Source organism: Pelophylax lessonae, assembly GCF_965119305.1.
Source record: "Pelophylax lessonae genome assembly, chromosome: 7".
NCBI classification, from domain to species: domain Eukaryota; kingdom Metazoa; phylum Chordata; class Amphibia; order Anura; family Ranidae; genus Pelophylax; species Pelophylax lessonae.
Window position 1 is genome coordinate 228968969 of NC_138774.1, and position 16293 is coordinate 228985261.

At 44.5% G+C, this 16293-nt stretch overlaps 1 protein-coding gene across 2 annotated transcripts in view; it reads right to left on the minus strand.

Annotated features, from left to right (window-relative positions):
- Positions 1-16293, minus strand: part of HAUS7 (HAUS augmin like complex subunit 7) — a gene marked incomplete at its 5' end in the record, with an annotated part of 217766 nt that overhangs the window by 32708 nt on the left and 168765 nt on the right. For both annotated transcript variants that reach the window (XM_082263028.1, XM_082263029.1), the window contains one exon: positions 6888-6997. In XM_082263028.1, the coding sequence (XP_082119154.1) occupies positions 6888-6997 (110 nt within the window). The remainder of the gene's footprint in view (positions 1-6887; positions 6998-16293) is intronic.

Consider the following 16293-nt stretch of genomic DNA (forward strand, 5'->3'; position numbering starts at 1 on the left):
TCCAGGCAAACCGTGGCCGGCCCTCCCCGCTGCCAGTGATTGGTTCACGATCATCTCCTCGGCTGCTGCTGGCCAGTGACAGCGCACGGGCATACCGCGGACCTGGGAGGGCAAATAGTATGTGGCACTGGCAATAATTTATTAAACATTACGGAATAAAATAATAAATTAAACTTTAAGCATCCGCTCCCCGCCCCTCCCCAGTATATATTTCCATGACTTTTCCAAAACCTTAGTGGAATCCTAAGTTTCCATGACCTTTCCAGGCCTGGAAAGTGTCATCTCCAAATTCCAAAACTTTTCCAGGTTTTCAAGGACCGTACGAACCCTGTTTTGTGTTGTGTACATAAAGCAGTAAAATGGTAGGTTAAATATTTTAATTCCAGGATGTAACACTACAAAGCCTAAAAATATCCAGATGTGTGAGGGTGTGTGCATGTGCGTGCATGAGCACTCATGTAATTCTCAGGCATATCTTTGTATCTGTCCACACTGTCTCACATATCAGATGTGACTAATTTGAGCTGGAGACCACGCTGGACTGATTTAAAGTCACCGGTAATTATCAGGTAGTTCTGTCGGAGAGTGGTGGTGTTAACAACCCCCCCCCCCGGATGCAGTCCTCTGATCCATATCAGTAGGGACGTCCCAAAGCAGTGCCATAAAATGAGGGGTGGGAACAGCAGAAAAGAACAAGTCCCCAAGGCTAAACATAGCCAACCAGGTAACATAGAACTCATCGGAACCTATAAATTTTGTTAAAAGTGTGAAAAGATGACCAGGTAGCCATTCGGCCATCCGTGAGTACAGAGAGCGAACCTGACTCACGAAAATACTCAGTAGTCGCCAAGTACATTTTGAGTGCCCGAACTACAGTTGGGCAAAAAAGTATTTAGTCAACCATTGTGCAAGTTCTCCCACTTAAAAAGATGAGAGAGAGGCCTGTAATTTTTCATCATAGGTACACTTCAACTATGAGAGACAGAATGGGGGGAAAGAATCCAGGAAATCACATTGTAGGATTTCTAATAAATTAATTGGTAAATTCCTTGGTAAAATAAGTATTTGGTCACCTACAAACAAGCAAGATTTCTGGATATCACAGACCTGTAACTTCTTCTTTAACCACTTAAGCCCCGGAGGATTTGGCTGCTAAAGGACCAGGGGTTTTTTTGCGCTTTTTTACTGCGTGACTTTAACGGACAATTGCGCGGTCGTGCGACGCTGTACCTAAACGAATTTGACGCCCTTTTTTTCCCACAAACAGAGCTTTCTTTTGGCGGTATTTGATCACCTGTGCGATTTTTTGATCACGCGCTATAAACAAAAAAAGAGCGTAAATTTTGCAAAAATAACAATATTTTTCACATTTTTTTATATGAAATTCCCCAAAAAAAAAAGTAAAAATCAAAATTTTTTAACATTTTTCGGCCAATTTGTTTTATGCTACCTATGTTTGGTAAAAAAAAAAATCGCAAAAAGCGTATTTTGATTGGTTTGCGCAAAAGTTATCGCGTTTACTAACAAAGGGAAAGATTTTTGTCATTTTTGGTTTTTTTTCTTTTAACGCGTAATGGCGGCGATCTGCGATTTTTTTTCGGTACTGCGACATTGCGGCGGACAGATCGGACCCTTGACTGACATTTTTGACACTTTTGGGGTTACCAGTGACATTACTGCAGTAATCAGTGCTATACATATGCACTGTTACTGCAAAAATGACACTGGCAGGGAAGGGGTTAACTTTATTGGACAGGGAGGGGTTAAGTGTGTCCTAGGGGCGTGATTCTAACTGTGTAGGGACATTGCTATTGGTGTAAAAGCAAAGATCAACCGTTCTACATAGTAGAACGGTCAGATCTCCACTTTTACACAGGGAGAACTGACAGGCAGCTTGTTTACACAAGCTGCTCTGTCTTTCTCCCTTCACAGGAGCGATCGCAGTGTGACTGGCGGACATCGAGTCCGCCGGTCACACGCACTGACTTGCCTGTGAACGAGCCGCGGCGGGCGCGCGCCCGCCCGCGATAGGCTCGCAAGTCAGTGACAGGCGAGTGACGTACCGATACGTCACTCTGCCTGGCCGGGGCTGACCGCCGCAGTATATAGTCGTGCGGCGGTCGGCAACCGGTTAAGAGGCTCCTCTGTCCTCCACTCGTTACCTGTATTAATGGCACCTGTTTGAACTTGTTATTAGTATAAAAAAGACACCTGTCCACATCCTCAAACATTCACACTCCAAACTCCACTATGGCCAAGACCAATCCTGCAGTGCCAGACGTGTACCCCTGCTTAAGCCAGTACATGTTCAGGCCCGTCTGAAGTTTGCTAGAGAGCATTTGGATGATCCAGAAGACGATTGGGAGAATCTCATATGGTCAGATGAAACCAAAGTAGAACTTTTTGGTAAAAACTCAACTCGTCGTGTTTGGAGGCGAAAGAATGCCGAGTTGCATCCAAAGAACACCATACCTACTGTGAAGCATGGGGGTGGAAACATCATGCTTTGGGGCTGTTTTTCTGCAAAGGGACCAGGATGACTGATCCATGCAAAGGAAAGAATGAATAGGGCCATGTATCGTTAGATTTTGAGTGAAAACCACCTTCAATCAGCAAGGGCATTGAAGATGAAATGTGTCTGGGTCTTTCAGCATGACAATGATCCCAAACACACCGCCCGGGCAAAAAAAAGGAGTAGCTTTGTAAGAAGCATTTCAAGGTCCTGGAGTGGCCTAGCCAGTCTCCAGATCTCAACCCCATAGAAAACCTTTGGAGGGAGTTGAAAGTCTGTGTTGCCCAGTGACAGCCCCAAAACATCACTGCTCTAGAGGAGATCTGCATGGAGGAATGGGCCAAAATACCAGCAACAGTGAGTGAAAACCTTGTGAAGACTTACAGAAAACGTTTGACCTCTGTCATTGCCAACAAAGGGTATATAACAAAGTATTGAGATGAACCTTTGTTATTGACCAAATACTTCTTTTTCCACCATCATTTTCAAATAAATTCTTTAAAAGTCAGACAATGTGATTTTCTTGATTTTTTTCTTCTCATTTTGTCTCTCATAGTTGAAGTATACCTATGATGAAATTTACAGGCCTCTCTCATCTTTTTAAGTGGGAGAACTTGCACAATTGGTGGCTGACTAAATACTTTTTTGCCCAACTGTATATCCAGAGTATGCAATGCACATTCCTTAGGATGTTTGGGCTTAGGACACAAAGATGGTAATACAATGTTCTTGTTCAAGTGGACACTAGAAACCACCTTCGGAGGAAAGGACGGATCCAGAAGAAGTACTACTTTTCTCCATGAACCAACATATAGGGAGAACGATAGGACAATGTCGCCAGTGCCGACACCCTGCGCGCAGAGTGACAGCAACCAAGAAGGCCACCTTCTGTAATAAGGTAGGCAGGGGATACCCCCGAATACTTGCAAAAGGAGGTTCTTGAAGAACCGACTGCACTAAATCAAGGTCCCCAGTTGGTGACGGAGATCGCGCTGGAAGTACCAAGTGTTGCACCCCCTGGAAGAAGTTACACACCAGGGAACAGTCGGCCAACGGCCTTTGGAAGAAAACTGTCAAAGCCAAAACCTGACCCTTAACAGTACTCAAGGCCAACTTTTGATCAACTCCCTGTTGAAGGAAAGCCAAGATCCGGGCCACCGAGTAAGAGCGAGGGGGAGCCCAAAGAGACGCACAATATAGGTCTTTCTCGTATGATGAAAAATCATCCTAGAAGTCACTTACCACGCTTTAAGCAGGGTGGGAATCCCTGAAGCAGACAATCCCCTGCCCTTCAGCACCTGGCTTTCAACAGCCAAGCCGACAAAGCCAGCAACCGTGAAGCAGGATGGAAGATTGGCCCTGGAGATAAGAAATCCTCCCTGAGAGGAAGTCTCCAAGGAGCGTCTGCGACTAGCCTGACCAGGTCGGCGTACCAAACTCAGCGAGGCCAGTCCAGAGTCATGAGAATGACAGGAATCCCTTCCGCCTCGATCCTGTGAAGAAGTTTTGGCAGCAACGAGAGGAGGAAAGGCAGACCGTGATCACTCTCATACGATTATGCGTGTGTCATCCTTGCGCAGGTGACCATGCTAAACTTCTCAGTATCGCTCATGTTGAACTTAGTACTTGCCTACGACAGAAACCATGGTGCCACCAGTGCACCTACCAGAGGGTCCCGGGAGCGGGCCACAAACCTCTGCACTATCCTGCAGATGCGATGCCAACAGATCCACATCTGGAGTGCCCCAATGAAGGCACAACTACTGGAACACCTCCGGATGAAGGGACCATTTCCCTGCATCCAAGGCCTGTCGACTGAGGCAATCCTCCAGCCAATTTGCCACACCTGGAAAAGGAACAACGGAGAGAGCTGGAACAAGGCGCTCTGCCCAACAAAGAATGTGTCACTTCCAAGCCTGCAAGGACACCCTTGGTCCGAATGAATGCGCACTGGACAGCTGCAGGTGCCCGGTCCAGAGAACTAGGCAAAGCCGGATCTCAGCTCCAGGACAATGATCGGTAACCTGGATCTTCTAGGGACCATACTCCCTAAGCAGAGAACCTGCAGAGGACTCTTCCCCACCCTGACAGGCTTGCATCCGCGGTGACAATTGTCCAGTAAAAAGGGGAAGGATTCAAGATCAAGACTCCCTGGTCACCTGGCTCAGCCGGATCCGAATGTCCAGAGAGTTTGGATTCTAGTCCCATTTAAGAAGGTTTGCCTTCTGGGGGATCCTCGAGAGGGACGACCATGTGCTGGACAGTAACAGTTCAACCACAGACTGAGGTTTCAAGAGTTTTTTCCCCGGAGGGAGAAACACCCTGACTGAGGACGAGTCCAAAGTCAGGCCCAGATAGTCCAGTCTCATGGAAGGGACCAGGGATGACTTCTGAAGGTCCTGAAGCCACCCGAACTCCTCCAGCGTTCTCATGGTGACTTCCAAATTCGTCGTCAGCACCGTAGGGGACTCCACGTAGAGAAGCAGATCGGCCAGGAACCCAGGACCGATGCACCCCGCTGCCGCAACAGCGCCAGGACCAGAGCCAACACCTTTGTGAAGACCCGAGGAGCAGAAGGGAGACCAATAGAGATTCTTACCCACGACAAAAACGTTAAACCCATTTGTGTCCTGCACATAATGGGATGTGAAGGTAGGCATCTTAGATGTCTTTGGAGGCCAGGAATCCCCCTGATGTAGGGAAGCCACTATCGTGCGAACCGATACCATCTTGAATTTTTGATACGCACGGAACCATCAAGGGCCAGTAGGTCCAGCCTTGTTGAACCAGAGCCTGAACTGCCCCATAGAGCACCTGCAAGCAATCCGGGGACAGCCGTACATTGGAAGGGAAAACCTCACCGGAAAAAAACGGATCGAAACCCGATCTTGCAAACGGACCGCATGACCTCCTGAACCAAGCTGCCTGGAAACCAGGCCAGCCGCAGGTCCGAGAACTGGCAAAGACACCCCCCCCACCCCATATACGTGTGAGGACGTACCTTCAGGCTGAATAGGCCTTGTCCACAGGTCTGGAAAAAACCATCTCTTGTTCGCCAGACCAGGGTCGTTTGGAACCACCCAAGGAAGTCTTGAAGGACTTCGACTGTCTCCGAGGGACGAATAAACTGTTTGTGAGCAGAAAAGGAGGGACCCTGTCCACGACAAAAGGCCCTTACCTTTGTTAGTCTGAGGAAGAAAAGCACTCTTCCCCCCCGTGAGACCCTTATATAATTTCATCCAGGGCAGCGCCAAACAGGCGATCCCCCTGAAAAGGGAGATCCATTAAGCCCTTCTTAGAAGTTTGATCCGCAGACCAACACTCCGGCCATGGATATGCCGGATAACCACCGCCAAAACCGACAGGTGACCCAATAAAGGAGCCGTGCCCAGCGCGGAATCGCAACAAATTGCAGCCCCCGCGCCAGTTGGTTCAACAGATCCCCCAAAGCAGGAGGGACTCGCCGTCCAGTGGGACTATGTCACGGCTGACCCAGCGCAGAGCTAAGGCCTGCAGGCGCTTGCTGGCCAGACCCAGCCCGGCATAGTTGCTTGAAGATCTGACAGGAAAAAAAAGTCTGGAGAAAAAGGCTAGCTAAAAAATCTACATAAAAAAATACTTTTATGCCAGGACCAAAGATCCCAGCAAGGAACTAGGTCCTCACTCCTGACTAGGCAGATTAAAACTGACATCCTATGCAGGAAGAAAGATGGTGTACCCTCCGGGACTGCCCATAGGCATAGCCAGAACTTTTTTCTGCCTAGTGTCCTACGCCTGTAGGGGGCAGTATAACCCTACTGATATGGATCAGAGGACTGTGTCCGTCACTGAACGATAGAGAAATATTGTTTTTTTTTTTTCAAAATTTTCACTACTTTTTTACTTCTATCGCAAAAAATTAAAAATCCAGTGGTGAATACATACCACCAAAATAAAGCTCTATTTGTGTGAACAATATTATAAAAATGTAATTTGGGTACAGTGTAGCATGACTGAGTAATTGGCATTCAAAATGCAAGAGCACTGAAAGCTGAAAATTGGCCTGGGAAGGAAGGGGGTAGGAAGGAGGTAAAAGTGCCCAGTATTGAGGTGGTTAAGGAACAATCAAAAAATAATAATTAAATTTTAACAAGGGAACACACAGTGTAAGCCTAACTTCTACAAAAAAAAAAAAAAAAAAAAAAAAAAGCACCCACAGCGTTGCCCTATTACTACAATTTTGCATATTGTAATTGGCTGCAGGGGCACCCCAGCTGTGTGTAACAGACAGCTGTCGGTAGCATGTTTAAAACCCTTTGCGACCAGAAAAAAGAAAAATTATGACTAGAAAAAAATGAAATAAAAACCTAACAAGAAATTGCAAAGGATGGCTTACCCTTGAGAAGAGCACTCCAACCCTGAATCCCTGGATACATTGGGAGGCATTTGAATAACATCCAGTAAACTTCCCATGAAAAGAAGTTGTCTGCTTGAGGGGACGAGTCCCTAAAAGAAATGATAAACTTGGTTAGACAGTTGCATTGGGATACAGAGCACACCTATGTGATGGTATTTAGTACACTCTAAAGCAAAAGAGCTGAATTAATCATCTCTTGGGCATAATGCCCCCCATTTGTCTAGTCACTGACCTGAATGCCACTTAAAGCAGACCTCCAGGCAAAAATAAGAGACACTTATTCCAGCTCTTTTACATTAATACATTAAATCTATTTTTTTTTTTAATGAAAGCCGTTTAGGTACCTGAAATAGTATCAGCATAAGCTGCAATTCCTGTGCAGCGGAGCTCTGAGTGGGGGAGGGACAAGTTCCAGGCTGAGGGCAGGAAGAAGACCTGTAAGTGCTACTTAATGGCAGCAGACAAAAATCAGGTCACCTTCCCTGCCAGGTGGAGCTGTGCTGTTTAAATCTCAGAACAGGATGGACAAAAATATTAATATTTTAACAGATAAACAACTAAATGCAAAGTTAAAAAACATATGGGGTTCATCTGAAGTTCAATTATATTCTTTTAGATGGACCAAATAATTAAAGTTTGATACTTTAAAGTGCCAGTGCAAGGTGTCGTAACTTTCTTTATATATGGTATAAGAGACAATGTACTCTAAACTAAATGAGAAAAAATGGAAAGACTACCAGCTAGTTGACCTAGCCTGGTATAGTGCAAGAAATGAGAACAGGCCTGCATGCTGGAAAATATATGCTAAGGTGCAAAAAAATGTGCTAAAGTTCAAAATATGAGAAACAGGCCTGCACCCTGGAAAATGTGTGCTAAAGTGCAAAATATATTATGAATGAGGCCATAAAAAATGGTATCTATCACTGGCAGATGTTGTGTAAATAGTATATAATGATAATATATATATATATTAGGGTGCAATGTGCAAAGAATAGCAAAGTTTAAATAAATGTGCCTTATGTAATAAATGTCCTGACCACAAGATGGCAGTCAAATAACGAAATGAATGAAAGTGGCTACAGTGCATAAAAAATATAAAATTACTTATATAAAACATAAATTGATGTGCATAACCAAATATAAAAGGTGCTGGAACTGATGCAACTTTGCAAGAATGTGTCCTGGCAGACACTTTCCCAAAACTTCATTCAAAAACTGTAATATCAATGTATAGATATTGCATAAGCTATTATCAGGAATCAATACAGTTCAGTAATCAGTCCATATGATGCTTATAAAAAAGTTGTGACGGTGACAATATAAATCATAAAGTGCTCTTGGTGTCCACGCGTGGAAATCCCATCATCCGTGCAGGCTTTCTCCCTAAATGGACTGACCAGAACTCTAGCTGGCAGAACTAGCACTTTCGCATTAGCAGCAGCTCAAAATGGTACTCAGTAGTTGGTATGGCCCCCATGTGCTTGTATGCATGCCTGACAACATTGGGGCATGCTCCTAATGAGACAACAGATGGTGTCCTAGGGTATTTCCTCCCAGATCTGGACCAGGGCATCACTGAGCTCCTGAACAGACTGAGGTGCAACCTGGTGGTGTCAGATGGACCAAAACATAATGTCCCAGAGGTGTTCTATTGGATTTAGGTCAGGCAAGCATGGGGGCCATTCAATGGTATCAATTCCTTCCTCCTCCAGGAACTGGCTGCATATTCTCCCCACATGAGGCCGGGCATTGTCGTGCTCCAGGAGGTACCCAGGACCCACTGCACCAGTGTAGGGTCTGACAATGGGTCCAAAAATTTCATCCGAATACCTAATGGCAGTCAGGGTGCCATTGTCTAGCCTGTAGAGGTCTGTGCGTCCCTCCATGGATATGGCTCCCCAGACCATCACTGACCCACCACCAAACTGGTCATTCTGAAGGACGTTACAGGCAGCATAACGTTCTCCATGGCTTCTACAGACCCTTTCACGTCCGTCACATGTGCTCAGGGTGAACCTGCTCTCATCTGTAAAAGCACAGGGTGCCAGTGGTGGACCTGCCAATTCTGGTGTTCAATGGCAAATGGCAATCGAGCTCCACGGTGCCGGGCAATAAGCACAGGGCCCACTAGAGGATGTCGGGCCCTCAGGCCACCCTCATGAAGTCTGTTTCTAAATGTTTGGTCAGAGACATTCCCACCAGTGGCCTGCTGGAGGTCATTTTGTAGGGCTCTGGCAGTGCTCATCCTCTTCCTCCTTGCACAAAGGAGCAGATACCGGTCCTGCTGATGGGTTAAGGACCTTCTACTGCCCTGTCCATCTCTCCTAGAGTAACTGCCTGTCTCCTGGAATCTCCTCCATGCTCTTGAGATTGTGCTGGGAGACACAGCAAACCTTCTGGCAATGGCACGTATTGATGTGCCATCCTGGAAGAGTTGGAATGCATGTGCAACCTCTATAGGGTCCAGGTATCTCCTCATGCTACCAGTAAGGACACTGACCCTAGCCAAATGCAAAACTAGTGAAAAACAGCCAGAAAAGATGGAGTAGGGAAAAAATGTCAGTGGCTTCTACCTGTAAAACCATTCTGTTTTGGAGGTCGTCTCATTGTTGCCCATCTAGTGCCCCTGCTAATTTCATTAACACCAAAGCAGCTGAAACTGATTAACAACCCTCTCTGCTACTTAACTGATCAGATAAATCGCCCAGGAGTTTAACTGACTTGATGCTACACTCTGATTAAAAAGTGTTCCTTTAATTTTTTTTTAACAGTGCATCTTTTTTTAATTTTTTGAACATTTCTTTTACAAAACCAACCATACAGTACAATCTCTCTTTACAATTGATTATAAGTGAGGTTACGGGTCTCCAGAAAACTTAGTTATGCAGATAACTTTTTACTCCATTTTTATGCCTAGAAGTCAAATATATCTACAACAAAATATATATATATACAAACATTATTACACCCATATGTCACTAAGGCTCTGCTTACGTATTGGCGTCTCGGATCGTGGGCAGAATTGCCGCGATTCTGCCCGCGATCCTAGACGCCAATATGTAAATGTAGCCTTATACATAGACCAAACATTACCTAAACAAAACTACCCAAAACCAAACAATCAGAAAAAAAAAAATAAAAATCACAGCACACCAAAATCACATGGCAATGTACAGCAGTGGCGCACTTCACGCTGCTATACATTGCCATGACTCAAGTATACGTTTTGTACACTTCAAATAAAGTTTATACAAAACAAAAAGCACAAAGGGAGCCATTTGATGCGCTGAATTGCACACCACGCTGCCACCTACTACAGCCAGGAACTGCAGCAGCAATTCCTGATTGGCCTGGTTCAGGCCATGAACCAGTACCGTACCTCCGCCCGGGGGTAGGGGACCTCTGTTCTAGAGGGATCTCACAGGTATAGTATATGAAGAATTACATTGGTCCGAGCTGCACCAATGTAACTATGTAAAAATATCCATGCCTGGAATTCTTTAAAAAAGCAAAAATTATACCTGCTGACCTGTTGCTTTTTCTAGAATTCTCACATTCAGTGAGCGGAAAAGCCAACATCTATTCTTCTCCTGTAATTTGCCATTCTTCTCCCTCTGGTTTCAATCACATGACCATATGGTAAAGTATTATTAATGCCGTCTCTATAGAAGGGGGCAGGTAGGTGACTGTATAAGCAAATTGATTTGGGCATGTGACCAATGCATAAAGTTAAGAACAGCAGATTCTAAGAGAAAACTAAGTTTTGACATCAATGTCTGTTTTTCTTACCATCACAAAAAGTAAGAATTATAATAATTGGCGCTTGCATGTGTATGTATTTGTGCTAGGGACCTTAGATTGCAAGCTCTTGAGGGCAGGGACTGATGTGAATGTACAAAATATATGTAAAGCGCTGCCTGTATCTGTAATAAAGCTTACTTTCCATGTGAATTAGTCTTTCTTTAAAGGGATGGATTAGGCTATAGGTGCCGGTGAACATCAGATTACAGTGTCCTGAGCCGACCATTTCAGGAGATGAACTGATGTCAATGTGGCACCATTGTGTCTCCTTCTGGTGGGGAACATTGGACATGTTGGGAAACCCTTTTTGATCACTTATTCATCACTCCCAGCACCAGATGTGTCTATTTTCCCTACCAGCCTCACTCCACAAGCTAAATACAAAAGGATTGCAAGATGCAGCCGTTCATATACAAGGACTCAGTGGCAAACATTGTTGCCCAAAGACAGACTGTGCTGGCATATCTGGCCTTCCCTTTAAAGCGGTAGTATCCCGCTTTTTTCCACTTTTAACTACAGGTAAGCCTATAATAAGGCTATAATATTTGCACTGCATGCAGCCGCTCACGCGAGCAGCGCATGCGCTCTGAAGGTCTAGCGGACCTTCAGCTTTCCTTGCCGGGAGCTTGCCGGAAAATAACTCCCGCGCGCATGCATGGCGTCATCGCGGCTCCGGCCAATCAAAGCGCCGGAGCCGCCGAACCCGGAAGAGGCGCCAAGGGATCATGTCAGCTCCCACAGCGGTGTCCGGGGGTCCGTGTCGGGGCTTCGTTCTGCGATGCATACTAGCCCATTATGCCTTTGTCTTGCAGGTTTTTTTTTTTTTTTTTAAAGAAAGATTTTTATAGGATTACACTTAGCTGACACAAGGTGCAGGCCATGGTAGTGGAAGCGATCAAAGACAAGACATTAAAGGGGAAATTAAATTACATATATTACATAGTTACATAGTAGGTGAGGTTGAATAAAGACAATAGTCCATCCAGTTCAACCTGTGTAGGTGTGTGTGACTGTAATCATCTAACATAGCCCTCAATCTCCTGATCCTTGAGATGTAAGTCTAAGAGTCTTTTGAAAGTCACCATACTACCCGCAGAAACCACCTCTTGTGGTAGACAATTCCACAATCTTGTAGCCCTAACAGTAAAGAACCCCCCATGTTGCCTGAGGTTAAAACGCTTCTCCTCTAATCGCATTGTATGTCCTCGAGTCCTCATGCAATTCCTTCGAATGAACAGCTTTTCTTCTAAGCTGAGATCCCCATTAAGATATTTATAAATTGCTATCATGTCCCCTCTCAGACGTCTTTTCTCCAGGGAAAATAAATCGAGCGATTGCAGCCGCTCTTCATAGGTAAGGTCCTCCAACCCCCTAATCAGTTTAGTTGCCCTTCTCTGGACTTTCTCCAGCTCCAACACATCCCTCCTGAGGACTGGCGACCAGAATTGGACAGAATACTCCAGATGCGGTCGGACCAGAGTTTTATAAAGTGGAAGGATTATAGTCTTATCTCTGGAATACATCCCTTTCTTTATGCATGCTAATATTCTGTTGGCTTTGGAAGCTGCCGCTTGGCATTGCATGCTGTTGCCTAATCTATCATCAACTAAGACTCCCAGATCTTTCTCCATTTTTGATTCCCCCAAGGGTTCCCCTCCTAACGTGTATTGTGTTTTTATGTTTTTGGTCCCCAAGTGCAAAACCTTACACTTCTCCACATTAAACCTCATTTGCCATGTCGTTGCCCACTCCGTAATTTTGTCCAGGTCATTCTGTAGGATATCTGCTTCATGCTGTGCAGTTATTGCCCTGGCCAATTTTGTGTCATCTGCAAAAACTGATAACGAACTACTGATCCCTTCCTCAATGCTGTTTATGAATAAATTGAACAAGGTTGGTCCCAGGTCCCAGGACCTTAAGTAAAATTGATTTACTTAAGGCATAAAGACTGCACTCTGCAAGAGCAGGCTCTCCAGAGCTTAGTAAATGAGCAGAAGCTCTGCTGACTTCCATCATCCAATCATGTGCAAGCAAAAATATATATCATTTTTTTTCTTTCCTTGCATGTGAGTATTCTTTGCATAGTGAAGCATCACTAAATTTACTAAGTGCTGGAGCAACTGCACTTTCCAAAAATGTACAGTCTATTTATAAATATATACATATATAAATCAACCCCAATGCGTGTGAGGAAACCCAAAGTTAAAAATTCATGGAGTAAAACAAGAGACAGGGGCTGTTTAAAGTGGTAGTAAAGTTACTTTTTCAAAAAAATTCCTGACAGGTATGGAATTTTCTGACAGAAGAGATCCTATCAGTCTCTTATGTCATAAAAGCTTCCTCCTGTCAGCCATCATGTACACTGAGCCACATAGGCACGGCTCAGCGTAGATTTATGGCACCAGGTCTGTGACTCTTGTGCGCATGTGTGGAAGTGACCCCATCAAGTCCGAACACACAAAACCCAAGTGAAGACGGAGTCTCCGGATGGATCACACTGCAGTGCTGGATTGCTTCATTGGCAGGCAAGTCTGCCATAATGTGTGAATATGCTGTGCAAAATAACACATTATAGCATAACCCACCTGAGGACCCCAAAAAAAAAAAAAGCGAAAAAACACTACAGCGACCTCTACTACTACTCTAAGCACTTTATGAATATAGCTCTCCCACTGTACAATCCACAATACAAATGGCAGCCTGTTTTATTCTTTTTTGTTACCACCTCAATGCCAGCATGTTATACCTCCCTCATAGGAAGGCCATTTTCTAGTGCTGCTATAGTTTGACTGACAATTCTTTGGTTAGTGCACCCAAAATAATTTTATAAGGGAAAAATTTTTTTTTTTTTTTTTGGGACAGATAGAGATACCATTTGGTGGTATGTAAAGGGTAAGATCATAAAAAAAAAAAAAAATAAATAAAAAACGCTACATAAGCTAGCAGAAGGGGGTTCTGGCAAAATTTGACAAAGTGTGGGAAGGATGGGTGAATGAGACATCTACTGCATCTGAGTGAGAACTGTCTCTCTTTTTTATCAACACTTTTGTTAGTGCATGTAGCATTTTATGTTACGATTTGATGGGGTTCGGTATCAGTAAGTATAAATTGGGAGTTCTATCTGTGAAGGGTTGATTATATAGTCAGGTCCATAAATATTGGGACATAGAAACAATTCTAATCTTTTTGGCTCTATACACCACCATCATGGATTTGAAATGAAACAAACAAGATGCGCTTTAACTGCAGACTTTCAGCTTTAATTTGAGGGTATTTACATCCAAATCAGGGAAACGGTGTAGGAATTATAACAGTTTGTATATGTGAAAGGTAGGTATGTGCCGCGCGCAGGAAAAACAACTTAACTAGTGTCAACTTCAATGCAGCTGTTCAAAATGGTAGTGACCAAATAACTAAAGTGCAGTGCAAATACAGCGCAAAGATGAGTGGTGTACTAAAATTGCATAATATCAATGGTAAAAACCGAAATGCAGCTGTTCATAAATTATGGTGAACCCAAAATTCTCAAGTGCAAAAAAATATATATACACAGCGCAAAACAGTATTGAATGTGAATAATACACAGAAAAATAATATTTTTCTACAATATAAAACTCTTAAAGTGCACCGTGCAATAATGCAAAAATGTGCAAAAAAGCTGATATGTAGAAAGCATATAAATATAAACAATAATAGAATAAGGTGCCAGTCCAGATAAAATAGTTCATTAAGATCTCAATAGATGGTTAGATGTAAACAGTCCCAAATGGGTCCCACAAAAGTGCTGGAGTGCCAGGAAGAAAGTGCACAATCATGCAATTGTTTCGGTGCAGTGAGCAAGTGCCGGTTCTCCCCCTTTGGGTATTCACTTACCGGACAAAAATGACCCCTATGCTGTACAGCTATAAAGGTCGACAGAGCTTATGTCCTAGTAAGGAACCAACTGCCACACTTCTCCAAGCCAGGTATGTCTCCAAAGATGCAAGTACCCCGATGAATGTAATGGAGAAAGGATGCTCACAATAGTGTAAATCCGATTAAGAAAGTGTTTATTGTGCAAATTCTAAAATACAAACTCACATTTCGTAGTTAATAGTAAGGCATGTAGTACAAAGGTCTCGTCCTTCCTAGTTGTTTGGTGCCGCTTGGACGCTCCGTGGGTACAGCGTGCGTTACACCGCACCGGAAGCGACGTGTCGCTAAAGCGTAGACCGGAAATTGCGTCGACGTGTTTCACCCTCCTCTTCCGGGCGTTTTCAAAGACGTCTTTGAAAACACCCGGAAGAGGAGGGCGAAACGCGTCGACGCAATTTCGGGTCTACGCCTTAGTGACACGTCACTTCCGGTGCGGTGGAACGCACGCCGTAACCACGGAGCGTCCAAGCGGCACCAAACAACTAGGAAGGACGAGACCTTTGTACTACATGCCTTACTATTAACTACGAAATGTGAGTTTGTATTTTAGAATTTGCACAATAAACACTTTCTTAGAGCCGGGTCACACTATTGCGATGCGGGAAGGCTGCGAATTCGCAGCCTTTTCCCGCATCGCACACGCACCCCCGGCAGTTCACACTGCCATATGCGATCCGCTGGGGGTGTCAATGTAATCTTAACGACACCCCCAGTTTGATCGCATATCGCAGTGCGATCGTGCAGTTCGCACAGGATGGGATCGCACAAGTGTGAACCGCTGTGCGATCCGATCCTGATGCGGCTGCAAAAATGCCTCCTGTGCGTGTTTGCACCGGGTGCGATGCGAATTTAGCCATACAAACTGTATGGCTAAACTCGCACCGCACAGCTGATCGCATGTAATGTCGGAGCAGTGCGCTCCGACATTACATGCGAACCCGGCACTCGCATCAGTGTGAACCGGGTCTCAATCGGATTTACACTATTGTGAGCATCCTTTCTCCATTACATGCATCGGGGTACTTGCATCTTTGGAGACATACCTGGCTTGGAGAAGTGTGGCAGTTGGTTCCTTACTAGGACATAAGCTCTGTCGACCTTTATAGCTGTACAGCATAGGGGTCATTTTTGTCCGGTAAGTTTGTATATGTGCCTTCCACTTTTTAAGGGACCAAAAGTAATGGGACAGATTAACAATCATAAATCAAACTTTCACTTTTTAATACTTGGTTGCAAATCCTTTGCAGTCAATTACAGCCTGAAATCTGGAACGCATAGACATCATCAGACGCTGGGTTTCATCCCTGGTGATGCTCTGCCAGGCCTCTACTGCAACTGTCTTCAGTTCCTGCTTGTTCTTGGGGTATTTTCCCTACAGTTTTGTCTTCAGCAAGTGAAATGCATGCTCAATCGGATTTAGGTCAGGTGATTGACTTGGCCATTGCATAACATTCCACTTCTTTCCCTTAAAAAACTCTTTGGTTGCTTTCGCCGCATGCTTCGGTTCATTGTCCATCTGCACTGTGAAGCGCCGTCCAATGTGTTCTGAAGCATTTGGCTGGATATGAGCAGATATTGCCCAAAACACTTCAGAATTCATCCTGCTGCTTTTGTCAGCAGTCCCATCATCAATAAATACAAGAGAACCAGTTCCATTGGCAGCCGTACA